We start from the raw sequence: 20,012 nt of genomic DNA on the forward strand, positions 1-20,012 counted from the left end.
TGTAAATTTTTCTTGTTATTTAAAATAAAAAAAAGCACACACACACACACAAAATGGGTATTCTGGCAACGCTACCCTCCTATGTGGCTGCTGCATCAACATACTGGCCAATGGGAGTCCAAGCGGGGCTACTGGGTCTTTTCACACCCACCTATATATAGGCACAAAGGGTGCAAGCAGGTAGCATTCTTTTTCCTAAAGAAAAAAAAATATAGGGAGAGGGTTCCTTAAAAAGCAGTGTGGCCTCTGCTGGTGCAGCACCATGGTCAATGTGAACACTTAAGAAAATTTTAACAAAAGTGAAATTTTCAAATGTCATTAAGGGTGAGATGGTCATTTCACCCCCTTTCTTTCTAGGCGCAGGGCCACCTTGCCTTTTTGGCTGAGGCTTTTTTTTTTCCCAACATATATATATATTTCTTTGATGCATGAAAATAAAAAAGTAAAAATAAAAATAAAAAAACACGAAACAATGGCATTTATGAGTTTTCAAGAGATTCGAATCCAATGGTTTTCGCACGGTTTGAACGCAATTTACTGTACCCAACTGGCCCCTGCGCTCTCTCTCGTAATTGGAAACCCTTCCCAACCAAAGTACCTCTCTCTCTCTCTCGCTCTCTCTCTCTCTCTGTGAGCGCGTAATTGTGTCTCTGTTGGAACGGTAACCAAAGTGATCCCTCTGCGTCGAAACTCGAAAGGGCTGGTAATTGATCTTCTTCCACTGTATGCTGATTTTATGTTTTTTGTCTGTCAATAAAGATTCTATCGTAAACTTTAGGTGGGATTTTTTTTCTCATCTTTGGGATAGAAATAGAGTATCTGTTGGCTCCTACACTGGGTCTAAAGGAATTAGTTTAGACAGACTGGAAGATTCTGATTTCATCGGCAGTTCGTGGATATGAGACTGGGTTTTGATTTTTGATTCACTGGTTTTATAACTGGTGTTTTTGACAAAAATGGCTCCTGAGTAGTTACTTCACATGTTGTTGTTCTGGATTTTGTTCAATTCAATGATATGATCTTCATTTCTTTTTGGTTATAGGGTTGTTAGATCATTTCTTTTTTCTTTTTTTTAATCCATAATGTGATTCTATGGTTGAATTAAGATTTATTTCCACATTCACATTCACCGACTGTAGGATGCAACTGGTGCTTAAACCTCTCTCAATCTGATCAATGACTTTGGTTCTTCATGCTAAAGCAATTGGCCGACAATCATTTTGAAAAAATCTCATCCTGCTTGGGGATTAGAGACACAAAGTATAAATATAACAGTCGTAGTCATTAGTGTTACATGTACTGAAAATGCTTGGTGATAATGCCCATTGCTTCACCTTTTATTGTGTTCCATTGTTCCTGGAAGAACCCAAAGAAGAAATTTTTAGCTCTGGACCTTGTCACTACCAAGGTTAAGAACTGTAAGAACTGCTCACTTTCTTCTCTTGGGAGTTGGGACGACCTTTTAAGACACACAAACCATTCCTCATTAATAAAATACAAATTTTACTTTACCCCAATGATCATTCTTGTAAACAGGAAATGCAATTCACTTTACCCTTCTGATTTGTGAAATGTTCTCCAGCTGAGCATAGAAAATGTAATGCCATATATAAGTTATTAAGCTTTGTTTTATGATATTGAATTTTCTGTTTCTATCGAGGCTCACTCTCATGGAATTATTTTGCACCATGTGGGAGGAGATGAATAATTTGCTTTTTCGGGATGCAAAGAGGCCACCCTTGGAGGATTTCTGATATATTATCATGGTTTGGGTAGTACATTGGTGATGCAGATCATATACAGAACAGGAAGAGGAAAGGGTATGGTTCATCATTGAAGCAATTTACCCAAACCAGGCCATGCATGCGATCATGGTTATTTTGTAATTGTTCTTTTATATGGGAATTTTAGATAGGATTGATAGATTACGTAGGGAATTTGAGAGTTATCAGTTTCCTTTTCCTTGGTTGGTTTAGTTCCCTATTATGGGTAGAGTTGTTAATAGTTCCTATTTTTAGGGGTCTTTATTTTTCTTTAGAGAAAATGAACTCTGTCCGAGAGCATGGCACCTGTGCCAACGACCTGGCCAGTAAAAGTGTGCACGCACACAGGCATCGACCAGGAGGACACAGTGGTCATTTTGCTCCCTCCTGTGTCTGGGCACAGGGGCACGCACCCAGACAGAGAATGTGTTCAGTTTTCTTTATATATGATGGTAAATCCAAGGCTACGCAGAGAGAAAATTAATGGATTGAGTTCATTTGGAGAGTTGCCTGTGGCATGAACCATGGCAGCCTTTCTCCCTCTGATGTGATCCTCTCTCCTTTGGTTCCTTCCCCGTCTAAGCCCCTAAGAATAATGTTCATTGTCTTCTTTTTTTAGCGGTCTAAGCCCCTAACAATAATGTTCATTGTCTTCTTTTTTTAGCGGTACCCCAGCCCCTAAAGTTTGAGTTCAAACTCCATCATCCTTGATTCTTTCTTCTTGGGATTCAAGGGTAACTTACCTACCAATTACCATAAGGCGACCCAGCCTATGCAATCTGACTTCAAAATCCAGCATGGATTGTGAAGAGCAAATCAAAGTGCAGAACTGGTTCCCTTTTGTTCCACCGGATCTGTTTGCCCTTTGCAGAGATTATATACTCTTATTGTCTAATCTTTGGACCTGCTGTTGGTCGATTTCAAGAGGTTCAGATGTTAAGAATGTATGTATGAAATCTCATTTTGGTAGTAGGTGACCCAAGAGAGTTCTTGCAACTGAAGCTGAGACAGGTTTGGTTATCGCTGGTTTCTGGTTTTACGAAAAGAAGAAGGCAACCATTTCCTTGATATTCTTAACCCATATTCCCTATTTCCATATATACCCCCTAATATTTACCTTATTCCACTCCTTTCCGCCATCTTTTATTAGTTTCCAGATATACTCTCCCTCTAAGAAGTTGCTTACAATTACGTACTCAACTTTAGTCCTCTTTGCTTGTTGGTCCTGAATTCTGTAGTATTTATAGAATTGCCCTTACATGTTTAAATTGAGTAATTAATTATTCTTGTGGGCCCATATTAAACCTTAAGGGTTCCAGTACCCGGATTGCATCAGTTGGACTGGTATTGATGACAGTTTCCAGCGCATTCCTTTTGTATTTATTTTAAGTGGGTGGAGGAGATTGTTGGATCACTCGCACTTGCAGATGTAGCATCACACAAGTCCTCCTCTCCCTTCGACAGGTCAACCTTCATCAAGCTCAACTATGATGGAAATGGTAGGATTAAACCTGGACCTGCAGGAGTTGGGGGAGTATTTTTTGGACCATGTTCTTTCAGCCCTATTGGGTATGGCAGACTTTAAGACAGCAGAAATGAAGTAATTGATTCAGGAATGATCTATCTATTCAACTCCAAGAGTGGCCCAACTTGATGGTTCTATGGGACTTTGCCTCGGTTATAAGATGGATGATCTGGAATGAGGCTATCCTTAGTGACTTCTGCTTCTAATCAAATGGGAAAGGCATTTGTGTTTCCAAAGAAGCATGCTGTTCATTTGGAAACGAAGATCCACCAATAAAATAGCGGATTTATTGGTAAAGAAAGAGTGGATAGGGACTTTGTAGTTATTAGGATGTTGTAATAAGGGTCTAATATATCACTTTGTACATATTAGGGGGTTTATGGATTACGAAAGATTATAAAATTGTTCAACCTGGCTTTTAATGGGGGGAATTTTCCGATAGTGGGATGGATTCTTCAAGATAAGGTCTTATGAGAACTTCCTATTCACACATGTCACTGCTATCTTTTTCATGAATGGAATTTAATGGATTTAGTAGTTGGTTACATAGACTAGTTCTTGGTGTAAAGCTAGGGGCAGTTATCATATCAGTTGTATGATTGTATCTACCTTGAATTACAATTGGAAATAGAGCATGACATTTACTGATTATTTGAACCAAGTAGTCTGTTGGCTTTCATGACATGCATGGGAAATAGGGATATACTTTGTACATTGGTTGTCCAAATTGTGTGTGTTTTTCTAACAAGATTTTTTGTCTTCCAGATGGACATAGCTTCTCTTAATAGTGAGTCATTGTCTGAGGATGAAGGCAGTGAGTCTGGGATAAAAAGAGATTGTGCAACCCCAGAGTCTGGTGGTCAGAAAGGTGGAACACTAGGGAAGGAGTTAGTGCCTCCTTTTGTGGGAATGGAGTTCGGTTCTTATGATGATGTTTACAATTTCTACAATTGCTATGCTAAGGAACTGGGGTTTGGCATCAGAGTAAAGAGTTCATGGTTTAGAGAAAATAGTAAAGAGAAGTATGCTGCGGTACTTTGCTGTAGTAGAGAAGGTTTTAAAAAGAAGCGAGAAACATACAATTTAAGGCCTGAAACAAGAACTGGCTGCCCAGCAATGTTGAGGGTTAAGTTAATGGACTCGGAAAAGTGGAAAGTGATGGAAGTTAGTCTTGAGCACAACCATTTAATCACTCGTGCCAGTGTGCAATTCTATAAATCACATAAGAGTACAGGTGATGGAACTAAAAGAAAATCGCGTTTAGATAGTGAGGCTGAAATACAAGCAAATAAGTTGTTGCAAACATTCGCCCTAGATGTGTGGAATCATGAAAACTTAAGTTTTGATGAAAGAGATGCCTTGCGATTCTTGGATCAGGATGTGCAACTGAAGATTAGGGAAGGAGATGCAAAAAGTATCTTGAATTTCTTTTGTCGCATGCAATTGAAGAGTCCAAACTTCTTTTACTTGATGGATCTCAACAATGGAGGAAACTTGAGGAATGTTTTCTGGGCTGATTCCAGGTCTCGATCTGCATATCATTACTTTAGTGATGTTGTTGTAGTTGACACCACCTATTTGGCAAACAGATATGAGATACCATTAGTGGCATTTGTCGGGGTAAATCACCATGGACAATTTATTTTAGTAGGTTGTGGTTTGCTTGCAGGTGAGACAGTAGAATCATATTATTGGTTGTTGAAGGCATGGGTTACCTGCATGCTAGGGCGCGCACCATCTGTTATAGTCACGGACCATTGTAGGGCCATACAAAGAGCAATTGATGTGATATTCCCAACAACCCATCATCATATTTCTTTGTGGCACATCATGCAAAAATTTCCAGAGAAACTGAAAGAACTATGCGAATATGAGTCAATTAGAAGTGCACTTGACAGAGCAGTTTATGATTCTTTTAGAGTGAATGACTTTGAAACAGCTTGGGGGGATATAATTCATAGATATGGGATTGGGAATCATGAATGGATTCAGATGTTGCATGAAGATCGCCAAAGATGGGCTCCAGCCTATTCAAAGGATGTGTTTCTTGCAGGTATGTCCATGACCCAACGAAATGAGAGCATGCATGCATTCTTTGATGGACTTGTGAATAGACAGACTTCTTTGAAAGAGTTCCTCGACAAGTATGAATTAGCTATACAGAAGAAGCTTCAGAAAGAAGCCAGATCAGATTTTGAGTCATTACATTTCAACCCAGTCTTGAAGACAAAATGTTGTTTTGAATCACAGCTCTCGAAAGTGTATACAAGTGAAATTTTTAAGAAGTTCCAGGTTGAGGTGGAGGAGATGTTCTCGTGTTTTAATACAACACAAGTTCATGTCGATGGTCCAGTTACAGTGTACATTGTTAAAGAACGTGTTGATGGTGAGGGAGGTAGGAGGGAGATTAGGGATTATGAGGTTTTATATAGTGCAGCTGAAGTGGAAGTTCGTTGCATTTGCAACTTGTTCAACTTTAAAGGTTATCTTTGTAGACATGCACTCACTGTTCTTAACTATAATGGTGTGGTGGAGATTCCTTCTCAGTATATTCTTCCGCGATGGAGAAAGGATTTAAAGCTCATGCGTGTTTCAGATTATGGGTCCAACAATGTTGATGCCAATAGCTCATTGCAATGGTGTGAGCATTTGTATAAACGTGCCATGCAAGTTCTGGATGAAGGGTTGAGATCTCAAGAACATTGCAAAGTTGCTCTGGAATCCTTGGAGGAGTTGTTGGACAAGATTCGTCAATTATAGGCTATTGATTTACAAAACCGGCTAATTAGAAGGATTAAATTCTGAAATCTGCAACCATTGCAAGCTTATCATTTGGAAGCAAAAGAGAGGGAGGACAGGCTCATGAAACAAGATTCTTTAAGAGCATTTGAAGGCCTAAATAGTGGTGCTATGTTTTGAGTACAAACTGTACTATATTTGTTTCTAATGTGTTGCAATCTATGTTTCATATGTTGTAAAAGAAAAATGCTTAAAGAGCACTTTGGTTTTTCTGTGGACCACTGTGCCGAGGTATCACCAAATCTTGGGAACCTCATTAGTAGACGAGAGGCATCATTATGACTGGTTAGGAGTCTAAAATGCTTTGCGATTTTGTATTTACTTTTAATAATTCTGTAGATGCATAGTATGCGACCAGCACCCAACTAAATTAACAATTGGATCTAGCTTTTCAACCATTTAATGGTCAAAAATGGTTATGCTGTTATTTTAGTCAGTAAATCCGTGAATGGAAAGGGCTTAGGTTTGACTGTCGCAGGTTTTATGAACTCTGATTGGTTTGTTCCATTGTTGTTTCAAATTAATATTGTGTTTGTGATATTGCTTGTGTTTAGGTTGTTTTCACTTTCAATGCCAGTTTTCACTGATAAGTGTACTCTTTGGTCGGTTTGCCATTGATAATTGTATTTCCTTCTTAGTATCACTCTCTTCATGTTTTCTCTAGAAAGAGTAGAGCAGATAGACATTAGCACTTTATTTCATATTTATTCTTCGTTCTTGCACATCTTCACCTATAAGGCTATAACACAGACACATTAACCATGATTTTCACCTCACCGTACATAATTTATTAAAGAGAACTACATTCCTTTCAAGAAAGGGCAACCAAGAGATGAATTTGGTGAGGTATCATATTCAAATCCCTCTAAAATAGGACCTTTGAGAAGATCAGCAAGCAATTCTCCAGCATCATAGAAGAAATCCAGCTTCTCAATTCGCATTGAATCATCAACCTAAAGCCACAGATCACCCATGATTCATGTAAAAAAGTCTGCACCCTTTAGCACAATGACAGCTAAAACATACAACTTCATTGAGGTTTTCAAAGGTGGAACAAGTTAAAGGAGAAGGGGTGTACCTCGACGATGCTTACTCCATACAATTCTACTTTCTTGCCAGTAGGAGAATGCCCTTTGAAAGGACCCTCCATGTAACCCCAGTGTCTGAACTTGTAGGCAATCACTGGAGGACCTGAATAGACCTGAAGGATTTCCAAGGCGAAACCACGAGGGAATGTTGTTCTGAATAACTCATCGGACGACTCAGGTGTCTCAGTATATGGGTTGTAAGCATGTAAACGATCTGCCAAGGAGGTTTGCAATAACGCGTTATAGCCTCCAATCTTTCCAACCTCCTCCACAGACATGGATCTCCCTCCTGCATTTAGCCTCCAATTAGTTAGAACCTTTGTCAACAAATAATCTCCATTCTGCTATATTAGTAAGGATTTGGATCTTGAAAGTATGATAAATTACAATTGGTTGGTTATTAGTTAATAGATACCATTGATGCTGAGAGTGAACTTTTGACTGTTTATTGTTTTGTAATCATCCAGGCAAGCCTTATGGAAGAGCTCCATTTCAAATGTCTTAACTAGATTTTGCACTTTCTCTTCAATGGATCCGCTAGGCCACTCCTGCAAAAAACAAGCCAAAGAGTTCAGAACTGGGAGATCATCTCCCAGGCCCTAAGCAGGATCATTTATGAATAGTAAGTGGGAATTAAACAAGTTGGCGAGCTTGTGGCGCAATGGTTAAGTTGTATTATTGCAACATGTTGGTCACAAGTTCAAAAACTTAGAAATAACCTCTCCCGTGAAACAGGGGTTTTGGCCACATACATTTACCCCTCCCAGACCCTACAGTAGCAGGATCCTTGTGCACTAGGTTGCTCTTTAAGTGAGAATTAAACAAGAATTGATACTCGTCAGACCTACATATCAATATACAACCAAAAACTAATGGAGAGAAAAATTAAAATGGTAAGTGGAAGTTAGAAATAGGGAAGTCGTCACCTTAGATCGGTCCTCTTCAAAGAGCTTGTTGACAACATCATAGTTAGGAGGAGCACCAAATCTCCATGTAGTGTTCTTCTCTCCTTCTCCATAAATATGGAACCTGTACTTATCTCCCTTCACCCCCACTGCTTCATTACCATCTGAGGAATCCATCGTCAATTGATGAAATCTCAGAGAATATGAGTAACACACAGGAATGCAATAATTGGTTAGAGTCACTCTTAAGTCCTTATCCGCCACTACTACTTAAGAGTCCATAGATATCATTCACTCCATTTATGTATGTGCTTCCTCTGGTATGAAACGAATCCATCCAAAATCTATACTTTTTATTGGGCTAATGATAGGTATCCTGATCAATTATTCCCACATGTCCATACTGACCCCACAAGATTGAATAAAAACCATCAATTTTCACCAGAAACAATGAAAAGCATTAAACATCCCAAGTGGCAGCAATTGGTAGAGGTCACCGCAACTGATGGAATTGATGTAACACCCAAGTCACTGTACTTGCTTTCTGGAAGGTAAGAAATCCTTACCACCAAACTTGCATATCAAGATGAGGTTGAGGTAGGTGAACCTATACCCCTTGACAGCACCTGTACTCTCCATCTGATTACCAACCGGAGATCCCATCCGGCTTGTGATTGTGAAAATTTGCTGAATTTTGTACATTGATTTGGTTGCGGCAGGTCAAGTTTCGTTTCATATACATGGTGGGACTGGACTCGACTGAACTTCGGGTTGGTCTGAGCTAAAGGTATTTTTTGGTTTCGATTCGGTTCAGGATAACATAGGTTCAAAATCAAAACGAATAGTTTTATAACCTTAAAACTGAAACCAAACTGAATCAGTTCAGTTTTATTAAGTTCCCATTCAGTTTCTGTATTGATTCGAAACAATCTCAGTAATTCGATTCAAATTTAGTTTAAATGAAAATAATCTGTTAAAACAAATAAAGTTAGAAAGGAAATTATAAATTCATCAAGATAGTATTAATATCAAAATCTAGTATCTTTCATCCAATAATTGTTTTTAATCTAAAATCGAAACTGAACCAAACCAAACCGAATGAAATCTTACTAATCACAATCAAAACCGAACCCAATTTTTTCTGCATTTCAAACCCATGATAACATACTGACGTGTGCAAAAAATTTCAAAGCATGAGCTGAGCATAACCATGATTACATACTGACGTGTGCAAAAGATCCACATAGATGGTTCCACTGGCAGAAAGGCAAGTCAGACAGCCAGAACCCCAACCCCAAAGCAATATATTGCTTGAAGAAAAAAAGGAGAGACCAAAGAGTAGAGCAAGAGAGCTCTCCAATGCCCATTAGAACAACACTGGAAGAGAAACCAAGCGCTAGGCAAGAGAGCTCACATAAGAAGATCATTTACCAAATTATAACCCTGGACCAAACAGTGTTCAAAAAATAGAAAAATTAAAAAGATGTCATCAATCATTACCATGTCCAGGAGGGTCTTGGCTGGATATCAGTACCAGGGTTTTAAAAACAGGAATCGGTGATGGAATCAGTCTCCACCAATTCAGATCAGATTGGAATCCCCTGGAATCAATCCCAAGAACCCTAGAATCGGCCATTTGATCTGAACACCCACCAATTGAAGGGAATCTTGGCATGAATATTCTGATTAAGAATGGTAGAAATTGAGATCAGTCCAGACTGATTCCGATACAAATCAGCCGATTCACTGACTTTTGGAACCTTGATCAGTACAGCAAGTGTCAGCAGCAGAACCCACCTCTTCAAAATGCTGTTTCCCCCCATTAGAAGTGTACCATCTACAGCAAAACTAAAATGAGGAATGCAAGTAGTAGTACACTTTCAAGGCTTCTATACATTTCTCAGTAAAGAAATAATTGGCTTCCCATCTTCTTCAACCTAAGAAACAGCATGCGGTGCCATCAGAAATTTTTGCATGAAAAACTATGAGAACATATTTATAAACAGAACCTACCTCCAGAAAATATTGATGCATTGAGAATACTGTGAAAGGCTTGCAAATATATATATCCCTTGATTCCCTTCTAGACCCCTTCAAATCTCATTGTACCATCAAACTTTATGATGGTAGATAGGAATTTCATCTACCTACTTGATATTATAAACCTGTGGCTTTGTATTTGCTGTTTCTCTTACCACTGGCCAAGCCGCTGTCACTGACACTACCACCTTCAACAAGAGAATCATGGACTTCTGAAAATTCCTTGGTCCATGTATTCAAGGGGATAATGTAACTCTCATCCCTAGAGTGTCTCTTTTTCTCCTCATGCCGTTTGACATTTTCAGATATCTGATGGAAGGTTTCATTTATTTTTGCAATTCCTTGTTCAACTGGTTCCGCTACATGGGAAACAGTATACTTCATATCGTCAACCATCTACAGGAACATAAAAAAAAAGAAAAGAAATCAGTAATTTTTGGTCTCACAAGCAGTAAAACTCTCATTACTATAAAAAAGAGAGCGAAAAAATGAAGAAAATATATCAGTAAAGTAGAAAACAGATAAAACTTAACGACTACTGCAATGTATGCCAAAAGAACTCACAATTTCACCCCTACCAAGGACCACATCTCAAACATTTCAGTGGAAATTCAATCGATTTTCTCTATCACCATGGCCAGCAAGGCGCAACCTAGTGAACCTTTCGCTATCTCGAACCTCCTCTGGATCTGGGAGTGTTCCTAGTGATGCATAGTTATCCATTACAGCTACATTACGAACACATCTTTCTCCACGCTCGTAAGGCTTAGCCGGGAAGACAAAAAGGTGCACAACAGCAGCAATACCCATCTGTTGGACATTAAGTGACAATCAGTAGGCTCTAAAAGATAAACTCACGATTTTTAAATACAGATGGACCTAACTTCATTTAAAAATCTCTCCACAGGTATAACAAACTTAACTTGGCAATATTCTTTCATCCTATCTTGGAAATGTGTAAATTGGCATTATAAATACTTCACATTACTCTCTCCCTGTCTCTAGGTTAAAATGTCTTAATAGGCATAATAAGGCTAAGGTAGGAAGATAATTAAACAAGGAAACTGGGTTAAGGTACAAGAGAGATGATTATAAAAAAGATTTTGAGGAACAAAGAATGTTTCTGTGCGACTACCTTAACAAGGGTTTGCATTACTTGAAAGAGAAGCTAGCAAGTTCACAGAAGAAGAGAGACGCTAGTACAGTGCATAGTTGTCAGGACTCAAGACATCGCCTAGGAAATGTCTGTGTCCAGGCCAAAAAAAATTATCAAAAATGCCGAATTTCCCACACAATCTCATTGAACCAATGCAATACCTTTTCATTTTGCTTTATAACAACAACATACTCATATCAGAAGTGCCTAAAGGTGGATAATTTTTAGAACCTGCCCATTTGGCATGGAGGAAAGGCTCCACAGAAACCTCCTAATCCTTGTGATTACATAATTTAATTTCTTAGTTCTTTCTGCACCTGTTCCATGTATGAGTAGAATCTCATGCTCTTTTCATATGTACTGGCTACTCTCATATTCAGTAAATTTGAGCATTTTCCAGAAGTTTTTTACTTTGTATACACCCAAAAAAAGGGGGGGGGGGGAAGAAACCAGTGTTTAGCTTCTATATCTGGTAGATCCATATATCACAAGTACATCAGAAAGCCCATCCTTTAACTCTTCAAAGGATATTATTGTCGAAAACTAGAAATTTCTACAAGGACAAAAACAAAAATTACAATTTAAAGAAGCCCTAATAGAAATCTGAATGCTATGCCTTCATGAAACCTTTAGCTGTTCACATGTTAATAACAAAATACTCCATTGTGGTTATAACTGTTTCATTTTATACAGTATAAAGACAAAAAATGCAGTGACAATGAGTTAAGAAACTCAATTTTCTCTATGATAAGTCCAATTATTTTTTAATAAATTAACAATCAGTGTTACCCCTCTCCCCCTCTCCCCACCCAAAAAAAAAAAACGAGAGAAAGAGAGGGAGGGAGGAGGCAAGCCAGAAAAGTGTACAACAACAAGAGATTGCATTTTAGTTCATAAGATAGCAACCCAAAAAAAAACAATTGTCTCCTCAATAACAATCAGTAGCACATGCTATTGTTGAACAATACTGAGACATGAAGCAGGGGAATAAAGTTCCATGGTGGTCAAGTAAAATATCAGTTCATTCCATACCTCGAAACAAATGATGTATTCCTGAATACGTGTTTTCAACTCTAGAGCCAAAGACCCTTTAAAAACTCCCACTGAGGAGAGAAATGCAACAGCAATACCCTGCCACCATGTTAAGAATACAATCGACTTGAATACCAGAAATTTAGCTAGGGGCTTGATCGGTTTCAATCTCTCTTTTGTGACAGAGTAGAACTGCACATGACAATACAGGGCCCATGTCTGACTGAAATTTAGGACAACTGCCAGGGGAATAATAAGGACCATAACTACAGAATAGGAAATGAAGTAAAAACCATTTGCTGAATCACATCCTAGCATGATTAGTATGGGCCCAAAAATATAAAAACCAGGCTCAAGAGGAACAGAAGTAGTTGGGCTAATCACTTTAGACACCCCATTTAGTCAGCCTGGGGGATGTACAGAATGATGATGAAACTTTGTTATGGACTAGTGTGTGTGTAGAGCCTTCCCTGATCTTGAACCTTACAAACTAGAACCCCTCCCCAAAGAAATTTCGGAAAACTGCCCTAAAAGGACCAAATTGCCTTTGGAAGTATTTGACTAGCTCAAGGATTAAAGTATCGGTATCGGTCTCCGTATCGGTCGGGCAAAATTAAGATATGTATCGGAGGGTATCGTATCGTATCGGAGATACGCTAAAGATACACACATAAATGGATAGGAAACATTTTTTAAACACTTTTGCTTAATGAATTTGTTAAAAAAAAGCTATTGATAACATGTATTATGCATAAACACTAAATTGAGGGTATCGCACTAAGAATTCAAGGTTTGTAATTGTCCCATAAATGTAAAATCCTTGTTCTCAACCTTGATTTCCACTTTAGTTAGAGAGAAATATGGCTGGCAGCAACTTTGGAACAAAAACCCCTCAAAAAAATCGTGTTTTCTGAAAAATTACCCATCTTGGCCATTATATGACCGTAGTGCACTGTATCGATACATACCGATACTCACCGACACGTACCGATACATACCGAAATGTATATTTCACCTCGATTTTATATTTTTCATAGAGTCATATCGGTGCATATCATATCGTATCGATGTGTATTGGTGGTGTATTGATGCATATCGGTATGTATTGTAAGATATATATCGATACGAAAGGATTTTAAAAATTCCATGTATTGTATCGGTCGGCTAAATTTAAGATACGTATCGAAGGGTATCGTATTGGTATCGGAGATACTTTAAACCATACTTCACCAGCTAAATGGCTTTAAAATGGGCCCAAACTTCACAATTAGGTGTTTTTATAATTAAAAACACAACGCTAAAATATGGGAAGAAAAACAATGAGTTTTACTCATTATTTTATATTACTTACTATCGGGAGGGCCCAATTCCTGAAAGCACTTTCGGAAATGTTTCCAAAAAACTAGGGCCCTATTTCTATCCCATTGGATAGTACTTGGAAAAATATTTCCAATGACACTTGATATGTAATTTTTCTACCTATGGTTCAAGAGAGAAAAAATTTCAAAGTTTCTAGAGTTCCGAAAAATCAAAAAAACCGGTTAAACTTCTGGCCAGCCACCTTGGCCCCTGGAGCTGCCTAGGCAGCTCTATGTGGTGCCTACAAACTGGCAACCCAAGCCGCCAAACACCCCTTCTGGTGTCTTCAATTTTCCCTACCATGTTGCTAACAAAATTCACAAGATTCCCCCTTGATTTGGCATAGATCCACCTTGTGGGGAGTTACCATCCTTTGGATGGGCAAATCCAGTTCCGTGATCTACTACCAAAATCCTACCATTCTTAGTGAAGGGGAGATTCAACACTAAAAATAAGGCATTTATCCCCAGTCTACAAATGCACCAAAAAGTCATCAAGAGAAGTTAAAAAAGTCAAGAGCAAGCAAACAAGTTGGAAATTCCAATGCAAAGGGCTATATTTCAGCAGGAATAGAAAGGAAAGAGAGTTTGACTAAAAACCTTTATACTCTAATCTAAAGAAATACAAAAGGGAAGATTGCGTACCCATATCTCCAGTCAAACTTTCCTTCTCCATAAACCCCAAAAAATTCTAAAAAAATCGTCAAAAGTGCACAGATCATCTGAAAGGAAAGAGACCTGTCAGCGAAAGAGCTTAATGTTGCCTAAAGTCAGATAATACAAATGACATCTAAACAATGTTATGCAGCAAAAGGAGACATACATATTGAACAATGCCAATTTTTACAGAATAATAGAAGTCAGGACCAAGATACCACTGCCTTATAAAGCAATTCAACGGGAATGGATGTTTCACAGCTCTATTGAAATATAAAGCTTCCGAAAGAGGTGTAAGAATTGATTTGATACTGTGTTTCCATTAACTTAATAGTACTGTCCTCACCACCTGTAGGAAACAACATTCTGCACAAACTTGTAGCCAATAGTTCCAAACAAATAACCTACACGAATATCATGAAATGCACATCCATTGTTCAAATCCAACCAACAGCTATCTTAAGACTCAAGCAACATTCTGAACAAATGCCAAGCCTCGGCTTGTTTATGAAAAATAATAATAATGATAATAATAAAATAGAAGTGAAGATAATTGCGTTTCGAATACCAAAAATAACAGAAAAGTGAGAACTGCAAAGCATAAAGCAAATAAGGAAAATCAGAACTTCTAAGGACCACAATTGACAATACTCGAGCAATAATACACAAATCTAAAGGTAGAATTGCTGTCCTTAAATAAAAATAGCAAGTTAAAGCCAATGAAACATACCTAAGCAGGCTATCAGATACCTCTCAAAGCAATACAAAGCAAAAGCCTCATAACAATCCCGCATTATTTCAAACACGAAAGCAGCATTTGAATTCCATAACGACAAGAACTGTCCCAAGACAATTATAGATTAGAAACAATAAGTTAAAATAGCCAGTTAATATTAAATTAGAAAGATAATCCTTGTTATCTTAAGTGAATGTAACAAAACATGTCAATATAATGATGAAGTAAACAGGCAATTTCATCACATGGAATAGTTTAACATGTTATTCTCTACTCTCCTGGTGTTCCAATTTCCAATATATATTACTGAGCAAAATGGCAAGATTCCAACAGAAATAAAATTCCCATCAAATACACTGAAATATATATATATATATAACTCATTTTCCTAGGACATGTCAGAAACAATATTGTTAAGCCATGCTCTAGGCACTGAGTTTACAACCCCCCACCCAACCCTAAAAAAAAAAAAATCTAGTCGCTCAACAGAATAAGGATATCTAGCAAATGCTAGCCTAGGAAAGCAATAATTCGGCAGTCACCTAGTGTTCTCCAGATGCAGCTAGGCCACTAGACAATGACCAAGTGTGATTCTGAAGCCTGCCTATGTAATTGAACAAACCATGATGCCTCACAAATGGATTATCACGGCCATTGTTCTCGTAGGTCCAAGTGCCTAAGGGAAAAATCAAATGAAATATTATATTATATGACTTGAAGAGTCATATTAAAAATTTCTGCTCCAGAAATAAACCACCAACATTGTTCCTATGAATCGGTGAGGATAAAATCAATGAAACAAATTAAATAAAAGACAGATTCACAAAGCTATCCAATGGTGTAACTACTAATTTGTCAAAGCTGTATTTATATGATGTCATTAAAAAGAGTAGGACCACCAAGAGGCACCCCTTTCTCACCCCTCTGTTTAGTCAAGGCTTTTATTGTCTAGAGGGAAGGGCTGAAAGCCACTGTAGGACCAATATACGAGAAGACGAAAGACATAACCCCTAAGATCGAGTGCTCCTGGTCTTGTGGCTTTAAACAGAGCCAGTAGCAGAGAGAGGAGCCGCTTCAGAGTGATTCAGCAGTGTTCGCCCCTACTATTAAGAAATGCCCATACTATTGAATGAGCATGCGAGTTGCTTATGCATAGTTTATGTGGCACATATATCATAAATACTATTTAAGAAACTGAAAACCCACAGACAGCAAGCCAAAACTCACACAGGAGACAAACCCAACATAGAGGGAAGAAAGACACAGAATTCAGATGTCATGGAGAGAGCGTCAAGTAGGTTCAGTTATATTATTCTGTATGAGTGAAACTGAGTATCAAGATTTGCAGATTTCTTATGAGTTCTGGCCTGCAGGTTTTATCTATGGGCCTCATGGATTTTGTACCAACCTAATATATAAAATGCTTCATTCATGGGCTTTGAACATTCGTCCTGTATAGGCCCAATATGGTTGCTGGACTTGAAGCGAGGGAAGCCAAGTCCCTGATTGACAAGCATCAAGATCATTCAGCTTGCAAGCATGTTCACATCCATACAGCTAAAAGATATTAAAACAGGAACTAAAACTTCAAATAAATGAAAGGGAATACAAGAACAAACCTCAGGCTGATTGTAAGCAGCTAAGTGCTCAAAAATAAGAAACGGACAGAACAAGTGCAACAACTACAAATACTCCTGCACTGAGAATTGGCCAGCTGAGGGAAATGCTTGACTCAACCCCCAGGTGAAGTGACCCCATTTTCCATGATCGACTTGAGGACTCTACCATTGTAATGAGGAAAAACAACGAGCAGAGAATTTTCTTCCATGCCATGAGAAAAACCTTTTTATTCCCCATACTCCAAACTTCACTTCAGTCAGCAAGTCATGAATCATGAACCATTGCTCTGGAAGGATAAATGGAAGGCCAAAAAACTGTGGGTTCAGAAAGAACTTGATTAGTATGATTTAGCCAAAGAAACAACCCAAATATTGTTGTGACTGAACAAGATTAATGTAGCCAAACCACAAATGACTCTCAACAAAGTTGTCTGAGTCTGTGACAGTCTCAATAGATTAGTCTGTGAACAACTGGTTCAGTTTCTCGGAAACTCAAGATACAAAAGGAAGTCATGTATCAATATCAGTGAGAAAAAGAAAAAAAAAATCGAATATAACAAAAAGTTTAAGAAGATTCACAGAGTTTAAAAAAAAATAAAAAATAAAAATAAATAATAACTTTATCTGGCAACAAAAGAATTAGAATATGTCACAAACTTATAAGCATACATTTATTCATAATTTCCTTAGTATCATAAATAAAGCCAAGAGATAAAAGAGATCCAATTATAAAGTACTTTTGTGCTATGTCCTAACATTACAACAGAAAACATACCAGTATTACAATAGTACGCCATGTAGATCCAAATTTAACCTGGCGTGATGGGACTGAAAACTACACAGGCTGCTAAGTTAGCATTCCCACCAGATTAGTAAACATCGATTATTTCCAAGACCAGAATCTAATAAACATCAAAAGATGTTTGGTCTGAATCTGATACAGTTCAATGTAAAGTATCAAACCCTTTCAGATGTCAAACAGAATATGAATCTGTAGGCTATATCTTATTAGTTGTATATTAAAAAGGTCAAACAAAAGATAGAAGTAAACACAAGGAAAAAAAAATGCACACCAATCCCTGTGGTACATGAGCAGTTTGTATAGCAGTACATTGACTGACTTGAAAATTGATTCTACAGCAGATAAATGTTTCAGTATAGCCTAACTACAAGGAACAAACAAACCTGCACAAAGCATAGTTGTATTGAATTCCTTACAAGCCAACATTCTAATGCCATTTACTATGGAGAGATCCATGAAGAATAGAGATTTAAGGATTTATAAAAGCAAGCAAAACCATTAATAATAGTGTGCAGTTATTGTTAGGTACTTGCTTTACCAAGTTGCACCAATCCTAGTAAGATAGCTGATCTTAAGTCTTGATGGAAAATAACACTGACCAAGTGATTTCGATATAATGCCAACCTGAATCACCTCCAATTTGGAAATCCATACTGGCACTGATAGAATTGGTAAATTTCCAGTAGTACCCATTGGGATTTAATGGTTTAAATCCCTCTCAGTAGGATTTAACAACTTCATCATAGTTTCTTTGCTCTTTTCTCATACAGTCCCCCCACCCCAACTCTTTCTTTCTTTTTTTTTTTTTTTTTTTGGGGGGGGGGTGTTTGGATTGGGTTGGGTTGTTAGCAAGATACTGCATATCCTTTACTGTTCATTTTAGCCGTCTTAAAACATCCTGAATCTTAATAGATAAGAAGTCAAAAGGGTTGGAATAGAAAGAATCAGGAAAATACAATCGAAAAACATAATACAGTTTACAACAGCTCTCCCGTTGACATGACCTTGAAGAGTGAGAATGAATCAGACACCCAGCTAAGTGGGACAATATTTAACAACTGAATGCATTAACTATAAAATCACACAGTTTATAGCCCTACCAACAGCAATTCCTTGGATTCCTAATCCAAAGAATCAATCGTAAAAAAGGATGGGCAAGAATTTGTGACATAATTTTACAGTAAATCTCTTAACTGTAGTTCCATGCAACTCTAGAATAAGTAAAGAAAGCAGAACTGAAGATGCCGAACCCTAGAAAATCAACGATTCTTGCAAAAATGAAATGCCGCCCACGAGTCGTAATCAAGTAGTCGAAGAGAGAAAAAGCAATAGTCGGGGATTTACCAAGAAGAGAAGAAACCAGTAACGAACACATCCAAAACAAAAGAGCAAAGATTCTTACCTGTGTTCTGATTTTTTCCGGGAGAAAGAGGATTGGAAGTTGCAGAATGAGACCAGAGAAATCAAAATGATAAACACCAACTGAAACGTCGGTTGGATTAGATATGCATACAGAATTTTTAAATTCGTAAAATCGCGCTTTTTCATGTCAGCGTGTTCGTGTGGCATGTGGGGGCCATCCGGCGATGAGAATCTTTTGTGTTGTCGGCCACTGCCTTACTGAGGAGTGAGTCGTCCAACCCAATTTGTCTGACACGTGCAGCTCCACAGCAATGGCGCGTGTTAACCCAGGTTGAGTCGGCCAGACCTTAGTATGGTGTAACATCTTAGAAGCTTTCTCAAAATTAACACTATGGAGCAGTTTATTTCATAGTCAATTTTTTTGAAGAAATGATATTTCATATGAAAATTTTAATCTAAAGTCCATTTGTTTCATTATAACAAAATTTTGTATTAATAACATGATAGAAGAAACATTACCCGATACCATTGCATATGCTTAGATACATGGGAAAATAGAGTGGGAGCATGAATGTTTTTTCATAGTCTAATTCCATTTTTCTATGTGTCACCGTATAGGTAACACTATTGAGTAGTTTTCTTTTTCCCAAATGATCTATAATATGAACCTTTTTTTTTTTTTTTTTTTTTAATCTAAGTCATAGGCTGAAATTTGACATATGAACAAAGTTGAACTACAAGCTACCTATCCATATCCATAAGATTTAAGACCCATTTAACCAGCCACAAGGTAAATATTTGGGACATAAAGAAGACCTTCCTCAATTTAGACATTTTCAACGTAGGTCTTTAAATGCTTTTATAATGAGGAGTGATCAAATCCAAATAGAGGGAACTAGAACAGTTAGGGACAAACCTAAAATGACCATTGAGGAATTGATAAGAAAGGACATACAGAAACTCAATCTAGATCCTAATATGACATCAAATAAAAAGTGTTGAAGTACAAAGATCCATGTTGCTGATCACTATTAGCTAGATCTCTAGGTGATATTGCTTTGTTTCCATTCCATTTCTGTCCTCCGTTGTTTCCTTTACTTTTGCTTTACAAACTCCGTATTCTCATTTGTTAGGATAAGACATTGTTATTGTTGTAAGAAGGCCTCCGGA

The 20,012-nt window shown here is 37.7% G+C and overlaps 3 protein-coding genes across 10 annotated transcripts; 1 reads left to right on the forward strand and 2 right to left on the reverse strand.

Annotated features, from left to right (window-relative positions):
- The first annotated feature begins 549 nt into the window (after window positions 1–549).
- LOC122073711 (protein FAR1-RELATED SEQUENCE 6-like) lies at window positions 550–6,485 on the forward strand. Its single transcript, XM_042638335.1, has 2 exons — window positions 550–703; window positions 4,054–6,485. Exon 2 carries the CDS (start codon window positions 4,054–4,056, stop codon window positions 6,046–6,048), a length of 1,995 nt encoding a protein of 664 aa, XP_042494269.1. The 5' UTR covers window positions 550–703; the 3' UTR covers window positions 6,049–6,485.
- A 272-nt stretch (window positions 6,486–6,757) lies between these two features.
- On the reverse strand, window positions 6,758–10,513 carry LOC122073712 (pathogen-related protein-like). 2 transcript variants are annotated; one of them, XM_042638337.1, is made up of 7 exons: window positions 10,094–10,513; window positions 9,878–9,917; window positions 9,581–9,762; window positions 8,102–8,244; window positions 7,591–7,723; window positions 7,166–7,464; window positions 6,758–7,040 (listed from the first exon to the last, which is right to left on the reverse strand). In XM_042638337.1, the coding sequence occupies exons 2-7, from the start codon at window positions 9,901–9,903 to the stop codon at window positions 6,888–6,890; spliced, it is 936 nt and encodes a 311-aa protein (XP_042494271.1). In that variant the 5' UTR covers window positions 9,904–9,917; window positions 10,094–10,513; the 3' UTR covers window positions 6,758–6,887. The 2 variants fall into 2 exon arrangements, with proteins under 2 accessions (XP_042494271.1, XP_042494270.1); XM_042638336.1 differs by having other exon boundaries at window positions 9,878–10,017.
- Window positions 10,514–10,525: 12 nt separating this feature from the next.
- On the reverse strand, window positions 10,526–18,992 carry LOC122073714 (protein LAZ1 homolog 1-like). Of its 7 annotated transcripts, none has more exons than XR_006138869.1 (6): window positions 18,883–18,992; window positions 16,679–16,993; window positions 16,468–16,561; window positions 15,054–15,162; window positions 14,312–14,388; window positions 10,796–10,930 (listed from the first exon to the last, which is right to left on the reverse strand). XR_006138869.1 is itself a non-coding variant. In XM_042638338.1 (2 exons), exons 1-2 carry the CDS (start codon window positions 12,624–12,626, stop codon window positions 10,721–10,723), a joined length of 528 nt encoding a protein of 175 aa, XP_042494272.1. In that variant the 5' UTR covers window positions 12,627–12,981; the 3' UTR covers window positions 10,526–10,720. The 7 variants fall into 7 exon arrangements, 1 of the variants encoding a protein (XP_042494272.1); XR_006138867.1 differs by lacking the exon at window positions 16,468–16,561 and adding an exon at window positions 12,309–12,407 and having other exon boundaries at window positions 10,890–10,930; XR_006138866.1 differs by lacking the exon at window positions 16,468–16,561.
- Window positions 18,993–20,012: the final 1,020 nt, after the last annotated feature.

Source organism: Macadamia integrifolia, chromosome 3, assembly GCF_013358625.1.
Source record: "Macadamia integrifolia cultivar HAES 741 chromosome 3, SCU_Mint_v3, whole genome shotgun sequence".
In the NCBI taxonomy this organism is placed as follows: Eukaryota; Viridiplantae; Streptophyta; class Magnoliopsida; order Proteales; family Proteaceae; genus Macadamia; species Macadamia integrifolia.

Bases quoted from the DNA above. Each gene is read 5' to 3' on its own strand.
- LOC122073712 (XM_042638337.1), bottom strand. From the start codon at position 9,903: ATGGGGGGAAACAGCATTTTGAAGAG. The intron at 9,763-9,877 runs GTGGGTTCTGCT...ATTCTTAATCAG, and splicing joins GGAAACAGCATTTTGAAGAG to AATATTCATGCCAAGATTCC. The intron at 7,724-8,101 runs GTGACGACTTCC...TGTTTTTTGCAG, and splicing joins TTGAAGAGGACCGATCTAAG to GAGTGGCCTAGCGGATCCAT.
- LOC122073714 (XM_042638338.1), bottom strand. From the start codon at position 12,626: ATGCTAGGATGTGATTCAGCAAATGGTTTTTACTTCATTTCCTATTCT. The intron at 10,931-12,308 runs GTATGGAATGAA...AATGTCCAACAG, and splicing joins AATACATCATTTGTTTCGAG to ATGGGTATTGCTGCTGTTGT.
- LOC122073711 (XM_042638335.1), top strand. From the start codon at position 4,054: ATGGACATAGCTTCTCTTAATAGTGAGTCATTGTCTGAGGATGAAGGC.